A 25890-nucleotide genomic window follows, 5' to 3' on the forward strand; every position below is an offset into this window, starting at 1 on the left:
TCTTGTAACATACATAAAGAACAGACACACATGAGGTTAAGTTATAGTAAGTTCACATCACATCAGCAATGATGACCAGCACTGAGAAATGTGAATTGGGAGGTCAGCCAGCAGATCAGGTCTGGTTGGAGGTGTGGGGTTACACACAAATTTATGTTTAAGCAAAGCAAAGTGTTTTCCCTCTGGTCTCACGCTGCAGTCTACACAAAGGGTTCTGTTCTCAGTGTATAAGGATTTTCTGCACTAGAAGCAGCAGTGAGCATGCAGTTGGTATCCTCTAATTTAATTAACCATCTCTCCAAGACTAGCGATTCCCTGATTCCAGAAACCAATTGCGCCTTAGTTTAGCATAGCTGTGCTTGTTAGAACAGCTCACAACTCGATTCTACTCACTAGTTTATTACCTAGGATATTCTACATACTGAAGCAATATGCAGAGGCAAATTTGTGGGGGGTGTGGCCTAGTCTGGGTGTACTACCCTGCAGTAACCCTCACATACTCAGCTATTCAGAAGATCAAAACCCATTCTCCTTGGGCTTTATTGGTATTTTATTCCACAGGCATAATTGCTAGCAGGTTGAATGGGGAAACCAACAAGGGCTATCTGCCCCATCATTCTTCACAGCCTATTCCTTTAGGGATAGGACAGGACCCTTCTGGAATGAGGGTTTTAAATCAGGGAATTTCTGCAAGGTGACCCTAAGGGGAAAAAAAAAAGAAAAAGAAAAAGAAAAAGTGTTGGTGGAAGATGGATAGCTAGAACCCACTTTGGAGAGGGCATTATGAGCCAAACAGTGCCCAAAGCCAAAACATATGTGTGAGAATATCACGATTTCTCCTTCCCCAGTCTGTACACAGTCAGTAGCATCTTTGAGTGAGGTGATTTCCATGGATATTATAAAATAGTTCATAGAAAATGACTCAAACCACCTCAAGTGTTTAGAACAGACAGGGGTAAGACTTGGAAGGTTGCCTGTTCAGCAAGTACAAATATCCCACATTTATCCTCTTTACTGAAAACTAGACAAAACCACTTATACCCAACAACAAGTCTGACACCTCAAGACCAAAACAGTGTCTGAAGCCACTGGACTTTGACAAGACTAAACACATTTTTGAAAAAGTACTTGTTCAGATATGAACTCTATGCAAAATATCGTTTTAGGTTATTAAAATGGAGTAAGCGATACATCTTCTTAGAAAATCTAAGCTTAGGGTTTATTTGAAGGTTATTTCTTATAGGTACCTAAAAAATGCTGAGAACAGGAATATCCATGCTCCCCAAGGATAACCCCTTATGAGTTACCTAAAACCAAGCTGCAGCTCTGAAACCATATACATATGAATAACATTACACAGAATTCGGAGGCTATATTTATATTTGTAGGCATGTGTGTGCACACATGAGTGCCCATAAAGAAAAAAAGACAATGATTTTTGACAGGGAGCAAGGAAGAAATAGTATATGGGAAAGACATATTTTAATTTTTAAAAGAAGAGATAATTCTTAACCCAACTATACCATTACTCTCAAAAACCTATTTTAAAGCAAGAACTGGACACACAAAGTTCTTCTACTGAGTGAAGGAAAAACCTAAGAGGAAGGGCAGTTTATTTCCAGCTGAGGGAGAAACTAGTGAAGGCCTAGGGGAAGAGATGATACATTTGTGGTAGTACATTTTGGAAGAGACTCAGGAGATATAAATGCAAGGCTGAATGATACTCTAGTTAAGGGAAAAGTACAAGTATAGATCAGGTTCTCCAAAGAAAAAGACACACACACACATACACACATATATACACACACACAGTATAATAAAAGATATACTGGCTTGTGTAAACAAAGGTTAAATACTCCCACAATGGCCATCCCTAAGTGAGGAACCAGAGAATGCAGTAGATACTTGGTCTAAGAAGCTAGAAACCTAAAACCAGGAGAGATGGCTCAGTGGTTAAGAGCACTAACTGCTCTTCCAGAGGTCCTGAGTTCAATTCCCAGCACCACAAGGTGGCTCACAACCATCTGTAATGGGATCTGATGTCCTCTTCTGGTGTATCTGAAGACAGTGACAGTGTACTTATATATAACAAATAAATCTTTAAAAAAAGAAAAGAAACTAGAAACCATTAAAAAAAAAAAAAAAAAAAAGAAGCTAGAAACCTTAGAACAAGAAGGACCAATCAAGCAGCTCCAATCAGGGCTGAAGATCTGGAAGTTCCTTGGAGAGTTGCTGATGTGGGCTGGCATTCAAAGGCTAAAGAATTGTCAGTGTCTGATGGCCACTGGCAATAGCAACAGCAGAGTACCCACTCAGGAAGGATCACTTCAGGATGTGAGGGAACTTTCTCATCTAGCTAGAGTTCAGGTCACGTTGAGGGCAGATCTTCCCCTTCAAGGTCACCAATCCCCATATCAATTATCTGGAAATACCATCAAAGACACATCAGAGGCTGACTACTAATTTTCTTGGCATCTCTTAATCCAGTCATACTGATAACTAACGTTAACTATCACAATGTTTAGAAAAAGTAAAATGATGCCTTTGCCAAAAATATCTTTTGTTGAGTTGATTCTTTATAGTCTTGTCATGCTTCTTATATATGTGTGGTGTTTGGAGGTCAGAGGAAAACCTTGAATGTGGATCATTACTTTTTACCTCTAAGCACAGTTTCCTTGTTGTTAGCTAATGTGTATGCTCATGGATATGCCTATGCCAGGCCATGAGCTTCTAGGAACTCTCTGATCTCCACTTCCCATCTCTCTATGGGAGCACTGGGATTACAGACGTCTGCTACTACAGTAGCTTTATGAGTTCTTACAGCAGCTTATATGAGTTCTTACAGCAGCTTATATGAGTTCGGGGGTTCAAAGTTAGGTCTCACGCTTATCAGGCTTATGCATCAATCACCACTTTCTCCACCAAGTGACATCTTTAATCCTTAGTGATATTCTTGAGTCCAGACAGAGTTTAATTCTTTGAAATACATATTTTAAAAAGGAAGTATGAATTCAATCTAGTTGTTGGCTTGCTTTTATAGGTCAAATTAGAATACATTTTTCAAAAACTACATATATTTAAAAATAAGATTAATATATTACACATTAGAAAAATCAATTCTGAAATCTTCAAGCACAGATTAAAGGACTTAAAAGGAAAACACAAAAAAAGATAGCAAGAGAGGCCACAGGATGGAAGCTGATAGCCATTCCTGAGGCCTGAAAGAGACCTTTAGCTTCTCATTTTAAAAATAAGTAAAACGTGTGGATATACTTCTCCCCAAATTCTTCAAACTGAAAAGTAATGATTATTTTCCAAATTTTATGTTTATATAATAACTCAGAATTTCCTGTGCAGAGGCAATGTTCTCAAATGACAGATAAGACAGTAGATGTTTCTATTAAGTGGCTGTGTCTGACTGACACCATAGTTTTCACTGAGGAATAAAATAGTCTGAAAAAGTACTGTTGATTGCCTATTATTCCTTAGTTTGCTAGGTAGAATCACCAAGAGTTCAGTGAGGTTATTTTACCTCTGGACTTCTAACCTATTACCAAGGTATTATCTGAAGAAATGACATTTTGCTAATTATTAAAATCTTACAACTGTCTAAACCAAGAAGTTGCTCAAAGTCAATTTCTCTCTTCAAAAATAAGGATCACCAGCTAGGAAAAAAGTTAGAATTATAAAACTTCCTAATAAGAAAACTTACTTTTGTTAATCTAATCCAATGTTAGATAAGTTTGTAGCCTCTTGTGTGTGTGTGTATGTGTGTGTGTGTGTGTGTGTGTATGTTTTTTCTATCTATTTTCATGGGAAAACAGCCATAGTTCAGGGAAGGTTCTTTTATAAAATTAACCAGGTAGCTTATAAAGTATTATAAAAGCTTTATTGGTACAATGAGCAAAAAATATTAATAAGTAATTATACAGATCTACAGAAGAGTTTACCCCTCGTGTAATCATTAAGCAAACATCATAATTACAATAATAAAGAGTCTATGTTCTGCTTTAAGTAATTTCTGCACCTTTTCCTTTTTTTGCAAAGAGGTATATATGTTTTGGACATTAAGAGGAAGAATGCCACAGGTTGTCCTGGACCTTAACTGTAAGAAGGAACAGCTATGTGTACAAGTAGCACTGGCTTGTCCTTTTCCTGTGAATAAATGAGCATTCTTCACTCGGATGACACTGTTTCTGTGGAACAGTGTTTGTTACCTATAGTATTCCTCCTTTCATGCCAACCTCTTGCATAAACACAGCCATCTTAGAAACCTTAATCCTACTTGTTACTTGGGAAAAAAAAAAAAACTATCTGATAAAAGTTACATAAAGTTAATATTGAGATAAAAAATTAGTAGGCTTAAGAAAAAGTCCTACTAAGAGTTAATTCTGTTAACATGCTGAAACCATAAACTTTACCTACTGGGCTACCTCATAAGCTAGTAAATTACTTTATACCACTGACAATTCAGTATCCCGAAATGTAGAGTTACAGAGTGCGCTCTTTCCCCAAAGTCTGCTCATTCTAAACAGTCCATCCCTCCTTATACAAGCTGTATAAACACACTGCAATCAAACCCACCAAAGCTCACAAATCCTGCTTTAAGTAATCTACAACACATCAGTCTAACACATATACAAGAGAAGTTCCTGCTAACACAACATTTTGAATTTACAGTATTCAACAATACTTAAATCTGCATTGCTTTAAGAAAAAAAAAAAAAAGTGACACTCCCACCACAGCCTGACAACTCGCTTAGTTCTCTCATTTACAGAACACTGCAATAATATAAAGAAGGGTTTACTATTAATCCAGGTTTTACTACAAAGCAACCCATTATTTTTCTGTCAAAAACTGGCAGGAGTGCCAAGTGTCTGTCATCCAATTCAGGGGATTAAGTCTTCTTTTATAGTCTGATACTTGTACCAGTTTATAAAAATACAGATACAGTTTCTTAGAGTTGGTCACAGTCTATATTTTGGCTTGGTTTCAGGCAGCAGAGGTTGACTATGACAGCTGGCAGGAAACTCAGGGGAGGACACATCCTCCTCCTTTAGTCACCATATCTCTGTTGCCATAGTGATTAATCCTTAATTGAATGCTGTCTTTGTACATTCTTTTCAGAAAGCTTTAAGTAAACTAAAGTTGAAGACATGCAGCTGATTGAGAAGGGAGGCACTACATCACCACAGGTGCAGTTAAACTGTGTGACACACACCAAAAGCCCAGTAAAGTCTGTGACACACATCACCACAGGTAGAGTTCTGTGACACATACACCGCAGACCCAGTGAAGTCTGTGACACACACCACACAGACAGTGGCATCTGACATATAGAATTCTCTCTCCAGAGATGTGACCCCTTAAATTTTTTAATAAAAAAGTGGTCAGCTCTGGAATTATATATACACACACAGCAAAAACAAACTCAGCAGGTTGTATTTATAATATTTATGCATACACACATATAAATGTGTATGCAACGATGATCAGAGAAAAAGGCCACCAATGTGACAGGGAGTGAGTGGGCATGGTAAGGGATGGAGGAAAGAGAAGAAGAAAAAGAAAACTAGTATAATTAAAGGTTAAACTCGCTCACTGGTGGTGGAGGCACACACCTTTAATCCCAGTACCCAGAACGCAAAGGCAGGTGGATCTCTGTGAGTTCGAGGCCATCCTGGTGTACAGATCGAGTTCCAGGACAGGCACAACTATACAGAGAAACTGTTTCAGAAAAAAAATAAAGTAAAACATGTTCTTATTTTGCATACTATTTCATATAATTTGTATTATCAAATAGTGAAGGCATGATTACAAACATATTTTGAGAGAGGTTTTAGTTTAGGACATCTATAAAATGTTCTATTAATAAAAATAAATAAGTATAAACTATACAAATCAGGAAGAAACATGAAAAAGCTAGTGTATTTAAGGCCTTTCCTAAAGACATGAATGAATTTTTAAAGTAGATTGAGTTTTTGTTATTTTTGTTATCAATTATTAGCTTAATAATACTAAGGAACTCTGAGAGGCCACAGAAGTAATCTAGCACTGTGTGCCTGTTACTTCTTATATAATCTATTTGGTATATATATTTCTTTGCAAGTTATCTAAAGGCTGTGTATTAGTCAGGGTTCTCTAGAGTCACAGAACTTATGGAATGTCTCTATATACTAGGGGGATTTATTATAATGACTTACAGTCTGCAGTCCAACTAACCCAAGGGGAAACTTGGAAAGCTTCCATGAGTTTAATTCTCTTCTTTTAAAACAGACTTATTTTGGGGCTGGAAAGATGGCTCAATAGTTAAGAGCACTGCCTGCCCTTCCAGAGTTCAATTCCCAGAAATCACATGGTGGCTCACACCATCTGCAATGGTAGCCAATGCTCTTTTCTGATCTGAAGACAGCTACAGTGTACTCACATACATAAAATAAATAAATCTTAGAGAAGAATTTTAAAAAAGGGAAAGAGATATCTAAGTAGGAATATATTGCTCTATCTATACCTTTCTCCCAATTCTTGGCTTTTAAATTCACATTTCCCTAGTCATGAGTTTTACGTTGCATTCTGGTTTTATTGTTAAGACAATCTGAATCCTAATGAAGACAGCTGGAAAGTTCAGAAGGATTTCCCCCTTCTTCATCCTTAAAAGCTACATTACGTTTTATCATTGTTATATGCAGCATGTACTTTTAGTTCCTACCCATAAAACAATAAACATTAATTAAGCTGTTAGATGAATACACCAATGAATACATATTTTAGAGCCTTTGATGAAAATGACCACATATAAACAAAAAATTATATTTATGCAAGGCTTTATTTCCATGCAACAGCAATCTTAAGCAGGAAAAATCCACAGGATTTATTACTTTAAATTGCAAAAATCCTTCATAAAAGCCTAGAACTTTTAGAAAAAGAAAAAATACAAGCAGCAAAACTGAGGAAACTAAATCATATACTTTTCTTCATATACTTCATAGACGAAGTAGTTTGGGGTTAAGACTTAATATGTACAACTGTTACAGGTTGTTTTGAATTTGGGGAGATAAGCACATTTTTAAAAAGTGAAACTATTATTCAACTCAGTATTATTGGGCATTTTAATTCAGATTTGTCATTTAATGTGTCTTAGTTACTTTGCTGTAATAAAATGCCATGATGAAAGTGACTTAGGAAAGTAAACAGGTTTATTTGGGCCTTAGGGTTTCAGAGGGTTAGAGTCTGTGACCACCTGCAGGGAGGCTGCTAGTAGGTAGACAGGCAAGTACAAGTAGGGAGAAGCTAAGAACTCTTGATCCATAATTCGGAGGCAGAGAGAGCTCTGGGGATGGTTAAAGTCATTTGAAACCTCAAAACCTGCCCACAGTGACACACCTTCTAATCCTTCCAAACAGTTCCACAAACTGGGGACCATGCATTCAAACATATGAGCCATGGGGACCTTTCTCATTCAAACCACCACAAATCCCAAGCGTATTCTGTGATTACAACTATTATAATGTTATATATGGCTTTTCAACACTTAGCTGTATGTCTCTTAGCAGATTTAACAGCTACTTTTGACGTTATAAAGAGGATCTTATTGACAAACTTTTGTGAGATTAAAAACTAACTTTTCTTACCTTAGAACTGCAAACTGCCACATTAGCAGGGAGCTGGGAAAACTGCTTCAACTCAAATACATCACGTGTAGCCCATCGGCTCATGTGGTTTTCAGCTCTGCTTGATCCGATCACATTCTGATTTGAGTGGATATATGCCACCTCCTGAACACCATCTAGGAGGCAACAATGTTTGTTACTATGAAGCAATATGGTTCTAAGTGTCAACAGCACACTAAGAACAGGAAATACCTACTCTATTATTTTCTCTGTTTTTGAGACAGCCTTGCTAAGAAGCTCAGGCTAGTTTCAAACCTGTGGTTCTTCTGCTTTAGCCTCCTAGCTGTGTGTGCCTGCCTGCCTGCCTCACTTCCCCTCTATTCCCACAGTGCCTTTGCTGCCTGGGCTGGCCTGGGGCTCACTTTGCAGACCAGGCTGGTCTTTCATTCACAGAAATCTACTGGCTCTTGAATCCCCAGTGCTGGGATTAAAGTGGTCCACCATGACACCTGAGTATGCTCGATTTATTTTAAAATTATTATCTCTTTTGTTTTCTTGACACAAAGGCTAACTCTGTAGCCTAGGATGGCCTGCAACCCATGCCAATTCTATCTTAGTTTCCTGACAGGTATCAACCTCTATGTTTAACTGATTGCTTTATTTTTAAACTTTAAAAAAAATTGTTACTATCTCAATATCTACAATTTTCAAAAGTAAACAGAAAAGAAGTTCAAATATATTGGTCCAGGCTAAAATGGAAATGACTTTCTACTTTAACCAATATGAGAGGTGCTGAGATTAAGTAAAAATTTTAAAATTTAAATCTGAAATAGATTTGTCTATGCAAATCATGATTAATGGTCCTCCATAGATTTTTTCTTCTTTGCGAATTTCAAAATGTTTGCGCATTTAAGGAAGTATCCGAGGTTTACCTGCTCCTTTAAAAAGTCCTTGATGATACAGATAGAAGGGAGCATGAGGTTTATGACCAGAGAACTGTGTTTGTTCAGCGGGACTTTGTTTTATTGTTTGTGTTTTGTCCTTCATGTACACATGCCCAAAGAATGTCAAGATGAGAGCTCTTTAGGAAATGAAAAAAAAATTAACTCACAGCTTTTATGTAAAAGAGATTTAAAAAGTATATATATATATATTTACTGCTTTGCTTCTAGGCTCTAATAATTTATTTTGAAACTGTGGTCCTAAAAGAGGAGGTTAGAACTGCGGCGTGTACAATATCCCTCAGACGGCCCGGCACGGCCTCAGCACTCTGCTGCCTTAGCCCTGAACTCCCCAGCAATCGCCACACACAAAACACAAGATACCGTGTGTGATTAAAAGTTACCTACATGCTGCATAAAATACCACTACTTCTAACTGCTGACACCTGCAGCTGAAAAACTCAAATGATTATTTATAAAAGCACTGGAATAATTTCTTAAGCCTCTGAATTCGCTCTAGTAAACAAACCATTGATAATCTTGTACCACGTTAATACTGATACCAAAATATACATATATATCACAGGAAAATTTAAATGAGTCTTAACCATAATAGAAAGTCTAATGTGTAAATAAATGAAATTTAACAATTAAGGTGCCTGTAGCACCTTATTTCATACTTGTCCATGTGACTTATGGGAAGTAAGATAAAGTAAAGCAATGTAAAACAATCAATAAGCAGTCTGAACAGAGGTTGTTCATTCCCTCAGAAGCCTCAAGTGAACTCAAACAGCAACTAGATAACACAAGTGGACACCTATGAACCACATGAAAACAAAATTTGATGACAAGATATCTCATGAGACCTAAATTACAATCAACTGAAGGCAATCTTCCAATAGAAACTATATAACAGTGGTTTTCCACCTGTGCATTGACCCTCCTAGAGGGTGTCAAATGACACCTTCACAGGGGTCAGATAAGACCACTGGAAAATAGATACTTATAATTCATAACAGTAGCAAAATTACAGTTATGAAGTAGCAATGAAAATAATTTTATGAATGGGGGTCCCTATTAAAGAGCTACAACAATAGGAAGGTTAAGAATCCTGCTATATAGTATCAGCATCTGTGTTAATGGAAGAGAAAAGCAACAGGGTGTGGTGTATGACAGATCTAAGAACAGGAGGCCTCAGGATAGCAACATTCCGAGAGAATTAGAAGGCACAAAGGGCCACTCAGAGGTAAGCAGTTTCTGGGAAGGCTTGTGCTCACCAGAGTTGAGTGGACCAGGAGTTTGGCCCTAAGCAGGGATCAGGAGCATTGTAGCAAGCTGACTATATAAATTCTCACATAGCAGGATTCAACAATAAGCAGGAAAAAAATGACAAAGCAGCAGAGACATCTCTGCCAGAAATGAAGGGCTCAAAAACGAATGAAAACACAGCTGATGTTAAACAAGGTAAGAACATGAAGGAAGAAATAGATTAACAATATAAATCATAATTAGAATAACTTAAAAATTAGTGATGGAATATCTCAAAAAGACTTAGGCATTAAGAAAATATTCTTTGTAAATGAACACTAATAATCTAGAAGAAACATGAAGAAGAAATAAATGCGATAATGACAAACAAAAAATTAATTTTAGAGTGATGAACTCTCAAGACACAACAAAGAAGGAACATCTGAACAACTGAGAGAGGTGAACTAACAGCAGCACAAATGTTCCTGAGAGACAGAGAGGAAACTACACTTGTACTTGAGAATACAGACAATCTGCTGAAACCACTGAACAGCAATGGAAAGGAAGTAATCTTCCTGCATATTGGAAGGATGAAAATGAAGCTGTGTACAGAAAATACTCAACATGCCAGTCAAGGATTTATACTCAGGACAGGAAAGGATATCACAAGAGCTGCAGAGGAAAAAAAGTCCCTCAGTAACACTGTTTTGAAAAATTTACTAGAAAACAAGGTCCAGATGATCCAAAGGCTTTAGAGACACTGACACAGGGATGAAAGCAACTGTAACATTTCTAGTTACCGATACACCAGGAGGGAGTGGTTAGACATAATGTATCTATTGTAAAAATGGAAAGAAACAGAATGGTATGTTTAAAAAAACAAAAACCGGAAAAGACTGTTTCTAGTGATGCTACTATTGTAGTAGCACTGAGCAAGTGCTCTCTTACTAGATGCACCTCCAGCCTTTACTACTGTACTGTGCCAACTCATCCTTTAATTACTGTGTGGTATGGCTTAAAGCAAGTAAGCAGTGATGGAGTATTATAACAAAATCAATCTCTGTATGTGACCAGAATGATAGAGATGAATGAAATAGTATTTAAATATAATAGATGAGAAAGAGAACTTTCTAATTAACTACCAATATAAATACAAAAATATAAATATAATTCATGAGGTATATTCATCATCACATATACTATGTATAAATATATGTATACACATTTATATATGTGTAAGTGTATAATATACGTACTAAGATATATCATTATGTATATCATAAATATACATAAAATATAAAGGCATACATACAAAAGGTCATCATTTCTACATATGACCACTGAAAAGCTTCAGGAGTACTACTCATTCACAGGTAATACAGACATCAAGCATGTCTGACTGTTGAGAATAGTGAGAACATGCAGATTGAGAGAAACTGGAAGTAAATTCTATGGTACTGAGAGGATGGAGAAAGATTCTTACAGATTGCAGACTACATAAAATGAACTAAGTGGACAAGACTAAATTATACTATCACAGAATATACATGCCTGTAACAAAACCTTGGCAATATAAGGAATTACCAGACAAGCCAGAATAATTGGCTGTCTGACACAGAAAGGCTGTGCTGAGGCTAGGCCACATGGAAGAGCATTCCAGGGGAAACAGCAGCACTCTCTCTCCTCCTGCAGGTAGCCATCCCTGAATCCTGCCACTTAATTACTGCTGCTTCAAAGCAGCATCTTGACTTTAGAGCAATTTTATGGCCAACTGAGTAATCTCTCATAAAATATATACCTTAAAAGCAAAACAAAACAGTTATTTAGAGGAATGTTTTCAGAATGTTTAGTTACCTAATATTTTATCCATCGAGTTGCATACTTGCTCTTGACTGACAACTCTTTCATTTAAAAAGCTTGCTGATTTTCTTGGTATAAAACTGTTATTTTTCTTATCTGGGCTATGCAGCTTGGGGAACAAGCTAATTTTATCTTTTACAGTTTCTGCTCTGTGACTTAGTTTAGTGAAACTCAGGTGGCTGACAGGTAAACCATCATCTGAGGATGAAAATTCTTCAATAACCTGAGAGCTGCAGTCTCCATCTGCTGCACACACTTGATTTGTTTCCTTTGCCGTTACGGGAGAATTATAAAGCTTCCTTTTGTTTTCCTTTTCTCTCTTAAATTTCGAAGAAGTAGTGGCTCTTTGCTTTCTTATTCTTGACTTGGGGAACATGTCAATGTCATCAGACTCATCGCTAATATCATCTGTACCTTTTCTTTTCCTAACAGATTTCAAGGTCTTTTTCTCAAGACACCCGAGATTTAAAGCTGGTCCATCTCTGCCACTGTTCAGTCTGCCAGCACCATGCTTTACCCTCACAGGGTTCTCTGTTTCAGAGTCTTCAGAGTCACTCAACAGCAGGTTACAGCGTATACGGTTCTTAGGGATTCTCTGAGTGGGATACTGTGTGGGAAAGATGACATCACTGTCTTCTGACTCTGTGTCACCCTGTCCCATGCAATGATGTCCAGCTGCACTGTGACCCTTTGTCTCATCATCAGATTCAGAAGAAACATTCTGTTCTACAGTCTTGCTTTTATCAGAAACACATTTTTCATCTGGAGTTTGGATGTTATCTGATTTCTGATGCTCTGAAGTACAAACAGAGTCCCAAGTCTCCTGACAAGCAGCTTGTCTGGCTTTTGCTGAAAAGCACATGGGCTGCTCATCAGAACTTTCGTCACTGGAGCCAGGGTTTCCACTGCCATCCTGGACTGCCTTACACTTTGCCTCAAATAATTTAGAGAATCCACACTGTAGCAAAGTAAGCTGTGCTGTGGAACCTGGAGTTCTACTGGCGTCAGAGACTTTGGGTTTAGTAGTCTTTCCCAGAGAATGGCCCATTGATTCCTCATCACTGATGTCACTGTAGAGCTCACAAACATCTGTGGGTTCTTGACAGTCAGGGTCTCTAGGCTACATGAAAAGCAGAAAGAAACATTAGAAAACATGAGGGAAGAGTTGTATGCAGCAGTGCATGTTTGCCGTAAGAAAAGCAAAAGATTTGAAAAACAGACAGAAGGATCAGGGGTTTAAGACCATCCTCTACTTTACCTGGAATGATAGGCCAGTCATGACTACATGAGACCTTGTCTCAAGAAGAAAATTTGCTACAAAATTCTATCCAATTCCCCTTTTCTCAGTAATCCAAGTTAAGGATAACTTTCAGTTCCTTAAGATTGAGGCTTAATTTGTTGAGATTTTGGGAAAGTTACTTGATACTTCTGCCAATACTTAACATCTGTGTTTATCTAAATTAAAAAAAGAAAAAGTTCAACCTGTGCCAGCAAGATGGTTCAGAGGGAGAGGCAGGCACCTTTCACCAAGCTTAACAAACTGAGCCTGCTCTCCAGTAACCAACTTAGTGTGCACACAAAATAAGTGAATACAAATACGTTCCTTAAGTTCAAAGTCACTTGTTTCACATACATTTAAATCTCAGAAAACAAAACAAAAACAAACCCCCAAACAAAAACTAAGAACAACCAACAAACAAATAATCCAGCAAGAACAGCAATGTAAAAAATCTGCATGTTTTCTGCATCTTACACCTAAAATGGCCTCTGGTGACAGCATAGGTCTCATGAATGGGTGATGAGATCCTAAGGTCACAGACTCAATGAATACAATACTTGCTTTGATTTACAGAATGGTTTTGATAAACACTAATGATCATTTCTCTATTTAACTTGCCCTTTAGTAAAATAATGATAATGATAATGATGCTGGTGTATTTATTTACACAGGGTGATTAATTTGGGGTTGACTGCTCCTGAATTTGTTTTTATAAATATTGATCAGTTTAAATAATTAATTTCATTCACTTTGTGTCCCTAAGTTTTTAGAAGTTTCTTTTTTCATACTGAAGAATGAAGGAAAATAGTAAAGGAAAAAGATGTCACAGTCCGTGTTTTCTGGTACTCACTGTTTCTAGTTCTTGTGCTGAAGGTTCCCCTTTCAACCATGTTGTGGCTGTCATGATGCCAGCTTCCACTTGGCCTTCTCTCTGTAATGTCCACACGGAAGAATATAAACAGCTGTAAATACAGAGTGAAAACAACAAAAAAACAAAGCAAGACCAAAACAAAACAACTAACCAACCAAACAAAACAACAGCAAAAGCAGGTTTAGTGTGAAGATTTTCATTCTTAACAACGCTTTCTTATTTGCAAAGTAAGGAACTCATGCAGTTTCACAGAATAAAGACTAGTGCCTGTGTTCAGTTTCACTAAAAGCACTGCTGGGAGGCACAAAAGTGTCAAACATTTCCCCAAGAATTCTGCTTACATCAGCTGCTATTACATCACTAACGAGTACACCATAATGCGTCCACAGCCAAGCATCACCATGCTGAGTGTAAAAACCATGGTGCTCCAGCTTGTGCCACTAGTCATTTGCTATTCTTATCTACTACGGAACATTACTGGGCAGTTCAACTACTTGGAGTCAGTCGTTATGTAGAACATGGACACAGACAGTACAGGCCTTCTCTCCATCCACAGGTGCTCATCCCAATGGTCACAGACGTGCTGACACTATACTAGCACTGACAGCACATGGTTACATGAATGTCCTGCACCTTGGCCAGTGCTCATCATGGATGATACTGAAGCAGTGCAGCGCGGACAGTACATGCCCCTGTGTGAATGTCCTCCACCTCAGTCAAGACTGGCATTGCTCAAAGACAGGGAATAATTTTTCTTGAACTTTATTTACGATGCTTACTAGATGAAATACAATTAAGAATTTTACTACAAAGTCCCATAAGCCAAGGGAAATAATCTGGAGCTCTCCTTAGCTGATTCCTTATCTGTGTAGCAAGGAGATGGAAAAGGATATGCCAGGGCTTTATGATCTCCACACTAATATCAGCTGGAAAACAGGTCAATATTCTCAGTGTTCTGGTAAATTAATGAACTAAAGGAATTTTTAAAGCCATGTAAGTGTCTCATTTGAAGAATAAGAAACATCTGTACTGAGCATGAACATAGTAGAGGGTTGAAATATTGGTGTGGAATTTTTATTGGGAACAGAAAATAAAAATCTCTCAGAGACATGAGAGTCCATCTCAGGGAGTATTTTGTAACTTCTAATCAAAACATATTTTACAGTTTTGTTTATTTAGGAAAAAAAATTTAATTTTTTAGTTCTCAATTTCAACAGCTGTTTTTAAACTAATAAACCACTCTCAACTTTGTCTGTTTGGAAATGGCCATGGAGAGCATACTATCTCATATGTAGATTGGACTCATAATGCATGTGTATTATCTATAAGTATCCACGAGTAAGCTTTGGCTTTGAGGTACAATTAATTTCCCATTTCTTTAAATGTAGAAATTCTAAACATGTATTTTTGATAAGAAAGACTAGAAATTTCTCTAAAAAGGAGACACCAATTTCAAAATTCCTGAATGATAAAACTGTACATAAAATATTACTAAAGAGATCACAGAAGAACTTCACACCTCCAGGATGTCTCTCGTAAGACATGACCCTTGGGACCTTAGTTTGAAGAGGTTGTGGACACCAAAGAGCTCGCCTCGATGTTCTTTTGATCCTTGTACTGCTTCAAAGTATCGCTTGGCATTTTCACTTCCAACCACCACACAGTGAAGTTGCTATAACAGAAAAATACAAGATATTTTCGAAGTGTTTGCTCCAACAGTATGTCAGAATTTCCTGGCACTCCCTGCATACACACAACTTTAGCTGTGGCTGACTGGACAGCCTTAGGGAAGAGATTCTGTTTTAATTTCCCTGCAGATGTTGTCATTATGGTGAAATAATAATAATCTGGCCACCTCACTCTAGCATGCATCTTACATTTCCTATTTCACCATTGAATCAAGATTACATTATTATAAATGTTTAGTAATGAAAACTGACATCTGAAGACACTTTTCTTCTTTAAAAAATTATTATGTTAAAAACTAATATTGGCAGAATTATTGTATCACTTATGTTACAATCTAAAATATACAATAAACACGCCGATGCCAAGCTAACTATAGATTTAATCGAATTGACAACTACTGTGAAAACCCTAGAAGTGCCATCCTCAAGAGTTTTAAGAACACCAACAGTTAGCCATTAAGGATGCATACCATTTTAGCACAACCATGTGGATGCACTCTCCACCGCTGACTATTTCATAACATAATGTAAACGTGTAAAATCTAAACATGAACTCTGAGGAAACCCTGTGACACACGAGTTCAAATGGCCCAGAAAAAGAAGTAATAGCTTCAGGAAGGAAGGCAAACAAGGAAAATGTTACCATCAGAAAATTTGGGCAATTTGAAGTTCTGTGAGCTGTTTTTCTGTAACGTTTTTTCTATATAAAATGGTATGTATGTGTATACATATGTAACCCAGGTATATGAGACAATTTTAAAATGCCAAACTTGACTGCATATGGTGCTCCAAATGAAGGAGCATAGGTTGTAGATAAAGGTTACTTTAAACCACAGACTTTCTGAGTCAGTGCATGTGAGCACAGCACATTCAAATCCCCTTTATCAATCCAAGTCCTACCTAAAATGGCTTGTCATGTACTTCTGGGCATTGAGAGTGATTTTCTTGTGCACACCAGAAAGAAGTGTGAGCTGTATTTGTTGTTTACTGTCAGTGTCTCTATCTGTTGCCTTCACTTTGGAACAGACAACTGCTGATTACACTGTGTACAGCTGAGAAGAGTATTTGCTAAGGCATCTCTCAAGTGTGTCACTCGATACTCCAAATAATCCCAGGAGTCCTTTTTTATGTTAGTCGTTGACACTGCAATGAGAATGTGTAAATTGTGTCTGATTTTCTGTTAGTCTCCCCCTGGCAGAGTCTCTTTGGGTTTCTTTCTTTTCTGTCTTTAAAGGTTTTCAAAACAATTTCTGGACCCTTGAGAAACTTTCTGTGTTCTAACACATTTATAGTTGCTTTATTTTTCTTTCATTTTATTCTTTCTCCAAAGACTGTGAGATTCAATATATGTATGTTGATATGCATCCTTGTTTCAAATTCCAGGGTATCTTCAAACCATGTGTTACACCTTCTCTTATATGACGAGTACCTTATCTTTGTATATGCCATATAAAGTTCTAAACACTAAATCACACTGTTTCCTGAAAATGTTGTTGTATATTATTATACAGTACATAATAAGCACTTTTAGATAAAAGTAAAATGCATTTAATGATATGTTGAAAGAAACACACGATTAAGGAAACAGTAATGAGGACTACTTTAAGACAGTATGCAGAACAACAGGTCCTAAGAAAGAGCCTCATGTTTTTCACAAGTGGTTAGGTTAGAATAGAAATTCTCTCAAGTAGTTGTGTCATATCAAAGACCAGAAACCAAATTGTTTCCTTCAGACCTAAATGATTTAAGAAAATACACAAACTGCTGTGCAAATCCTATTTTTAGAATGAAGAAGTTAGCATGAGTTTTAAGATTGGATCATTTTTAGTAACTACCACCACATGTGACAGATGTTTGTTCTTAAATAGATGCCAGCCAAATATACAGGGAGCAATTCAAATTTAATACTTGTAATTAAACTTGAACCTCAGTCCAGAGCTTCTCAAATGAGCAGCTCTAAATGAATGTTTATTTTTAGGTATAAAGGGAACATAAATTAACATCCTACACATCATTAAAGAGCCAATGAGATTTCAGATGAACAGGCAGAGAACCAAGCAGCAGCAGCTAAAGCTGCTCAACCTCATTTACTGGGCATCTCTGCAGTCAGTTAATGGCGTATATCATTTCTCTAAGGCAGTGCTCCTCAATCTTTTTCATGCCGAGGCACATACAGAAGAGGGTGACATATGGACAACAGCCTGAGGTGAAAAGAGGAGGTTTGTTAAGGCTGTAAGATTGCTCAGACACTCTCTCTGCCATGAACTGAGATCAATGCCTTGATATACCTGAAACTCACCTACTGCACACATACCACACCCTGGCTCACCATCTGGGGAGGTGTGCCTCATTATTTAAATTGTGATCAGTGGATTAATAACTGGCATTCCTGGGAACTAGTTAAAAACTAGCAGTCTTGGGCTGTACCTCAGACCTACTTAGTCAGAGTAACAAATCCCTAGGTGATTTGAATGCACATTAAAGGTTAAGAAGCATTGCATTGGGGGCTAGAGAGATGGCTCATCACAGCACACTGGCTGCCCTTCCAAAGGATCTTGGCTCAGTTTCTAGCAACCACATGGCAGTTCACAACTGTTTGTAACTCCAGGTCCAGGGGATCCAATGCCCTTAAACAGACACACGTGTAGGCAGGCAAAACACCAATGCACATGAAAAAAGAAAAATAAATAAAAAATACTACAGATTAAAATCTAATAAATTTAACAATTACTCTATGTCATAGAAGGATATTTAAGAGTATATATGATAATGTAAGTAAATTCCATACTAGGGTAAAGTTTAAAACTTCTTTATATAAGTTTGTTTCTAATTTCTAAAAATAGACAGATGTTAACTTCTTACACAGAATGAGGCACATTCTTACCTGCTTGTAGACCTGTCGTAAATACATGATCTCCTCCACAGTCCCCAAGGATATCAGCCTAAGCACTTTAACATCTCTACATTGCCCAATCCTATATGCTCTGAAAATTAAAAACAGTAAGTCAACTAAAACAGACTGTAAAGGGCAGGAAGAATAAACTACAAAAGGTGTACAGAAACCTGTGGCAGGAGATACATTTGTTATCTTAACTGTGACAATGGTTTCACAGGTGTACACAATCATCAAAACTTACCAACTGTAAACATCAAGGCAAGTTTACTGTAATATATGCCAATCATACCTTAATAAAATGGGCTAAAATTTAAAAGATTAAAAGAATACACCCATAACACCAATCAATCTTGTTAAACATAATTAATTTAGAAGTCTATGATATGCAGATTTAAGAGCTGACACCCATCTCCTGGGTCTGAGTGAGTCACTTGGCTGCCTAATTCCCCAGGTTGTGTTGCAGACTGACACTAGTTAACACTCTATGCTGACTTGCCACAGTGCTTACCTACAGGTCTGTTCCTTATTACTTCTCAAACAGGCTATATTGGATGCTCTGAATGAGTCATATCCCTAAGCACCTGCTGAGTTCTTGAGGCGAATGGGCAAGGCTCTATGAATATTTGGTATTCTCTCATGGAGAGTACTTGAGTCCTGCAAACTTTGTTTCTGCAGAAGGGAATAGAGGGGCTATAAAAAAAAAATCAGAAAAGGATCCAAGAATATACTGTGTGTTTGTGACTGTGTGTGTGTGTGTGTGTGTGTGTTCCATTATTTTGAGTTAGAATGCTTATCCTTGAACGCACGTTATTCTGTACCTATAATTCATTCATCAGGTTCATCAAGCAGGGGCTTGCAAGTGAAGGGTCTTCTACTATGTAGAGATAAATATAAAAGGACTAGCTTTACAACACACAGGTAAATACCTTGATTTCTCTGTATTCTCCTAGAGAGTAAGTAGAAGAAGATGGTCTGGGAGGGGAATACACTGTGCTTTGAGGGGGAGCAGGATAATAAACCGTAGTGATACACATGAAACATGAAGACCTAAGTTTGATCCTGGCCCTCCATAAAAACCAGGTGAGGTAGCAAGTGCGTGTGACTCTAGTGCTGTGTATGGAGAGACAAGAGGACCCTGGGCTGGGGCTGGCTGGGCAGCAGGCCCAGCTGCTTTGGCAAGGTCCAGGCCAATGATAAATCCTGTCTCAAGAAACAAGGTGTCACTCCTGAAGAAAAGTATTCATGCCACACATGGACATAAAAACAAATGCACAGAAAGTGCAAAGTCACACCAAATGTGCCAAGTAAAGAAGGGGGGAGCAGAGGGAAGGAGGGAGAGAGAGAGGGAGGGAGAAGGAGAGAGAGGGAGGGGGGATTTCTGTTTCAGGATTTTACTTGACTGCATGGAATCAGAACCTGAAACTCTCATTCTATGAACCTGAGGAAGTAACTAAGGTCACTTTGTCTCAGCTCCCTACAAAGTAAGACAGGACAGGCACTTACATCAAGTTAAATGAGAGAATTCATGGAGTACCTGGCTCATAATAAACATAAGTGCAATTATTGTCTTGTGTCTTTCTAAATGCATCAGCACAGAGTCTTATATAAAAAGTTCAATACTGAAAGAAAAAAAATTATTGGTTAGTAGCCTTTCTACCTTAAAAAAAATAAAAATAAAAAGATAGGTCTCCCTATGTAGTTCTGGATGTCTTGGACCTTACTACATAGACCAGGGTGCCCTCTACATCCAGAATTCGGAGACTGAAGGTGTGTGCTAACACACCTGACACCTTTCTGCCTTTAGGCTCTTCTGTGCATTTGCCATTTTCAAAAATTGTATTGTATCCTTCTCAATTAATGATTTAATTTTTATGTCATGCTAATAATAGTAATTTCTTCTACAACTTCTTTGCTTTTTTGTTTGCTTGCTTGTTTTCTACCATCTTTTTCATTCACTTTCAGTCTATTCAAAGAAATTAATTTAAAAATAGGGGCTGGAGAGATGGCTCAGTGATTAAAAGTAGTTGCTGCTCTTGCAGAGGGCTTGACATCCAATACCCACTGAACTGGCTTATTACCATCTGTAACTATAGTTCTAGGTTAGCCTCAGTAGATGGACAGACACTGCATATACACAGTGCACATACATACATACATACATACATACTTAATACACTCAAAAATACAAATAAAATCTCAAAAGAAGAAATTAAAATATAAATTAATGTGAGAATGAAGTGACCCACAGTGATTTCAATAGTATTTATTTCTAACAAAATCAAATACATCTTATTTTATTTTATTTTCAAAATGATAAAAATATATACAACAAACCTAATCATTCTGAGCTTATGGCTGAAACACAGAAAGTAGACTCAGTGCTTTGGAACCAATATGATATATAGACCTTCCTCATTGCAAACTGAATTCTTACTATATTAATTCTGACAAACCATGAGCATGGGAGATCCTTCCATCTTCTGGGATTTTCTTCAAATTTTTCTTCATAGACGTGAAGTTCTTGTCATACAGATCATTTACTTGCTTGATTAGAGTCACACCAAGGTATTTAGTATTCTTTGTGACTATTGTGAAGGGTGTCAATTCTCTAACTTCTTTTCTCAGCCTGTTTATCCATTGAGTATAGGAAGGCTACTGATTTGTTTGAGTTAATTTTATATTCAGCCACTTTGCTGAAATTGTTTATCAGCTGTAGGAGTTCTCTGGTAGAATTTTTGTGGTCACTTAAGTATATAGAACCATATCATCTGCAAATAATGATATTTTGACTTCTTCCTTTCCAATTTGTATCCCTTTGACGTCCTTTTGTTGTCTAATTGCTCTGGCCAGGACTTCCAGTACTATATTGAATAGGTAGGGGGAGACTGGGCAGCCTTGTCTAGTCCCTGAATTTAGTGGGATTGCTTCAAGTTTCTCTCCATTTAGTTTGATGTTGGCTACTGTTTGCTGTATATTGCTTTTACTATGTTTAGGTATGGGTCTTGAATTCCTTATCTTTCCAAGACTTTTAACATGAAGGGATGTTGAATTTTGTCAAATGCTTTCTCAGAATCTAGTGAGATGATCATGCGGTTTTTTTTTTTTTTTTTTTTTTTACCTTTGAGTTTGTTTATACAGTGAATTATATTGATGGATTTCTGTATATTGAACCATCCCTGCATTCTCTGAGATGAAGCCTACGTGATGGATGATTGTTATGATGTGCTCTTGGATTCAGTTTGTGGAATTTTATTGAGTATTTTTGTATTGATATTCATAAGGAAGATTCTTTACTGACTAAACAGCAATTCCCTATTGCTGCCCAGCAGTGCCCAGGAGCCACCTTTCTACTTGGTATATGTATGAGTATGTGTGGAGGTGAGAACATCTGCTGGCATTCCCTAGACACCATCTTGTTTTAGAGACAATCTTTCGCTGACCTGTTCTGCTAATTTGTCTGACCTGTCTAGCTAGCAAGCCCTAGGGCATCTACCTGTTTCTATGTTCCCAGTACTGAGATTACAGGCAAACTTGAAATGCCCAGTGTTGTGTTTTATTGTTTTACACTGGTTGAGGGATCAAAGTCATGCCCTCAGCACCTTACAAACTGTGGTGCTTCCCTCCCAATACTATGCCACTTTCTCTACTGATTGTCATTGTCTGGGGGGCAGTGAAACCAAACAGTGGAACAGTGAAACCAAAGAGCGGAATGGTGAAACCATACAGAGGGACAGTGAAACCATACAGAGGGACAGTGAAACCATACAGAGGGACAGTGAAACCATACAGAGGGACAGTGAAACCATACAGAGGGACAGTGAAACAATAGTGTGTGATGTTTTTAGGCAGAAAAATGCACTTTCCTTGTTGCTGATAATCTAGACTAATAATGAGTAGGGCATTAGTTTATTTTTTTATAAATGGTTTTGATGTGGAGATAATTTTCTTCCATTCTTAATTTGTTGTGCTTTCTAAGTCATGAGAGACTGTTAGTTGTGTCAAATGTTTTGCTGTATCAACTGAGATAACTGAGCACGTGTCCTTCCTCATTTATCAGTGTACAATGATTTGTGTGTAGTGTTTGACCATCCCTGAACACCAAAAGTAATCCTTCTTTATATCATCTGTTCAACTTGCTTCTTAGTTTGGCTTGCACACTTGATTACTGAACTCTTCTACATTACCATGTACAAGGACACCGGTCTTTCATTCTCCTATAGAGTGAGTTTATTCAGATTAGGTTATATAATGCAGGTCTCACAACATACAACTGAAGTGATTCTTCAGCAATGTTTTAGAAATTTTTGTAGTGGTGTTGATTATTTGTAGGACTCACAATAACACCATCCAGTTTTTGGCTTCACTTTTGATGGGTTGTATCTGTGTGTTCATCTCTTTACATACAGACGTATCATAGTTTTGTACTTCTTAGTCAGCCTTGCCAGGTTGTGCAATTCTAGAAAATTGTCCATTTCTCCTAGGCCATTCAATGTGTTGGCATAAACTTGTTCACAGTACTCTGAAAATCAGATTTCTGCAAGTTAGGCAGTAATGCCGTTTTTTTTTTTTGTTTGTTTGTTTTTTGTTTTTTTTTTTTTTTTTACTGATTTCTGTTATATGAGCCTTAACTCTTTTTTTTTTCTCTGAGCCAATCTAGGCAACAGTTTGTCAATTTTTCAATATTTTCAAGGACTGAATCTCATGTTTCTTAAAAAAAAAAAAAAAAAAAAAAAACCAAACTATTTTTCTTTCTTTTCTCTCCCCCCCCCCCCTTCTAATTTGGGGATTAATTTGGTAGATTTTTTTTTTTCCTTCTTGAAAGTCTGATCACGGATCTTAAACCTTCTTGGTAAGGATTTATATCTATAAATTTCCCTTTTATTTCCACTTTCACTATATCACATGACCTTTCAAACGATGTATTCATTTGTTTCAAAGATATTTTAAATTTCCTTTGGCATTTTGTTTTTGACCAGTTAAGGGTTTTGAGTGTGTTGTCTTATTTAATGTTATTTGTGAATACTTGAGTTTTTCCTTCTGTTGCTAACTTCTAATAGCTATCTACTGCAAATAAAAACACTGAAAATTTATTTTTGTTTTAAGTCTTTTGATGATTTTGATGCTACTCTAGAGGACATTTCATGTGTACTGGAGGAAAGCACAGTTTGCTGATGGGGTTACACTGACTTTAAAGTCATTGCACAATGTCCCCTTTTTACTCTTGTAACAGGTTTTGACTTAAAACTGAACTTTGCCTTCTATTAACAAGACCTCTGCTCTTTGTTGTTGTTGTTAATATTTTCATGGAGTATCTTTTTCCATCCCTTCACTTTCAACTTACACATATCCTTAAATCTACACTGAGACTTTTATAGATATCAGGTTTTAAATCTTTTTAATCTGTTCTTAGATCTATGTCTTTTGATTTGGGAGTTGAATCCATCTATGTTTGTACTGGCTAGTTTTGTGTCAACTTGACACAAGCTAGAGTTATCACAGAGAAAGGACCTCAGTTGAGGAAACGCCTCCATGAGATCCAGCTGTAAGGCATTTTCTCAACTAGTGATCAAGGGGGGAGGGCCCAGCCCATTGTGGGTGGTGCCATCCCTGGGCTGGTAGACCTGGGTTCTATAAGAAAGCAGGCTGAGCAAGCCAGGGGAAGCAAGTCAGTAAGTGACATCCCTCCATGGCCTCTGCATCAGCTCCTGCTTCCTGACCTGCTTGGGTTCCAGTCCTGACTTCCTTTGGTGATGAACAGTGATATGGAAGTGTAAGCTGAATAAACCCTTTCCTCTCCAACTTGCTTCTTGGTCATGATGTTTTGTGCAGGAATAGAAACCCTGACTAAGACAATGTCTGAACAAGAAAACAAAGGAGATCTTGCTTTTGCTGGTTCATTTGTTTTTTTGAGGTAGGGTCTCTCTTTAGATGTTCTGGAACTCACTGTGTAGACCAAGATGGACTAAAATGTGCAGAAATATTCCTGCCTCAGTCTACCGGGTGCCAAGATTAAAGAAGGGCACCTCTATGCTAAGCCATCTCTTTTTAACTGTTACACTTCTGACATTATTGATTTTCCTTCATGTTTTTAGTTGATTTTTTTGGTGAGAATCCTTGACTCTATTGTTTACATATATACAAAATATACATGCATATATGTGTTACAAATGACATCTTTATATATATATATATATATATATATATATATATATATATATATATATGCACAGATAGATTCATAAACATGTTATGCATTTTTCTTTTGATTTTTATTGAAAACAGAAGTTACAATTTTATTGATTTTTGTATTTTGTATTTGTATACTGGTGAATTTTGTTCCCATAGGGTTTTTAGTTACTGTCGTCTTTCTTTTCATTTCAACTTGAGTTTTCCTTCAGAAGTTTTTTATAGGAAGCACTAGCAGCCAATGACTTGTTCACCTTTTGTTTATGTGAGAATGACCTAAGTTCTTCTTTGTCAGTGACTATCTTGTACAATGATAAATTCTAAATTTATGTCTTTCTTTTTCATTGTTTCTCAGCTGACAAGTTGATACATATATTAACATACATTATATATTTTAAATATATATTCAAAGTAGTATTATATTGGATCTTAATATATCCAATAAGTATATAAATATATGATATATTGGAATATATATTGGAGCAGTTATATGTATTTATGTATATATATGCTTTTTCTTTTTTTAACAACTTTATTTTAAAAAACAAAGATAAATGTACAAATTTTAAGCATTTTTGCATAAAAGTATATGAATACATTTTTGTTAGTGCTTGTTTTTTTTTTTTTTTTAAGGTTTGATAGTGTGCATTAAGATCTTACTAGTTATAATGAGCATAAAGTACATGTAAAACAGGATGTAACCTGGAATTAGTCAGTTTTCTTGGTGTGTAAGGATTAAACATAATGGTTTTTTCTTTTCTTGAACTTCATATAGTCTGTGAGTTGTTTCTGGGGTATTCTGAGCTTTCTGGTGTTAGTATCCAATTATCAGTGACTGCATATTATGTCTGTTCTTTTGTGACTGGGTTATCTCAGGATGATATTCTCTAGATGCATCCATTTTCTTAAGAATTTCGTAAAGTCATTGTTTCTGATAGCTGAGTAGTACTCCATTGTGTAAATGCACCACAATTTTTGTATCCATTCATCTACTGAAGGACATCTGGATTCCTGTTCTTTCCAAGACTTTTAATATGAAGGGGTGTTGAATTTTGTCAAATGCTTTCTCAGCATTTAGTGAGATGACCATGTGGTTTTTTTTTTTCTTTGAGTTTGTTTATATGGTGGATTACATTGATGAATTTCCGTATATTAAACCATCCCTGCATCCCAGGGATGAAGCCTACTTGATCATGGTGAATGATCATTTTGATGTGTTCTTGGATTCGGTTTGCAAGGATTTTGAGTATTTTTGCATCAATGTTCATAAGTGAGATTGGTCTGAAGTTCTCTTTCCTTGTAGGGTCTTT

At 36.9% G+C, this 25890-nt stretch overlaps 1 protein-coding gene across 2 annotated transcripts in view; it reads right to left on the reverse strand.

The window, feature by feature from the left end:
* ERCC6L2 (ERCC excision repair 6 like 2) overlaps positions 1-25890 on the reverse strand; it is a gene marked incomplete at both ends in the record, with an annotated part of 83694 nt that overhangs the window by 15054 nt on the left and 42750 nt on the right. For both annotated transcript variants that reach the window (XM_080926993.1, XM_080926994.1), the window contains 5 exons: positions 7633-7787; positions 11655-12780; positions 13790-13870; positions 15330-15482; positions 18383-18482. In XM_080926993.1, the coding sequence (XP_080783119.1) occupies positions 7633-7787; positions 11655-12780; positions 13790-13870; positions 15330-15482; positions 18383-18482 (1615 nt within the window). The remainder of the gene's footprint in view (positions 1-7632; positions 7788-11654; positions 12781-13789; positions 13871-15329; positions 15483-18382; positions 18483-25890) is intronic.

Source organism: Micromys minutus (genome assembly GCF_963924665.1).
Source record: "Micromys minutus genome assembly, chromosome: 1".
Taxonomy (NCBI): Eukaryota; Metazoa; Chordata; class Mammalia; order Rodentia; family Muridae; genus Micromys; species Micromys minutus.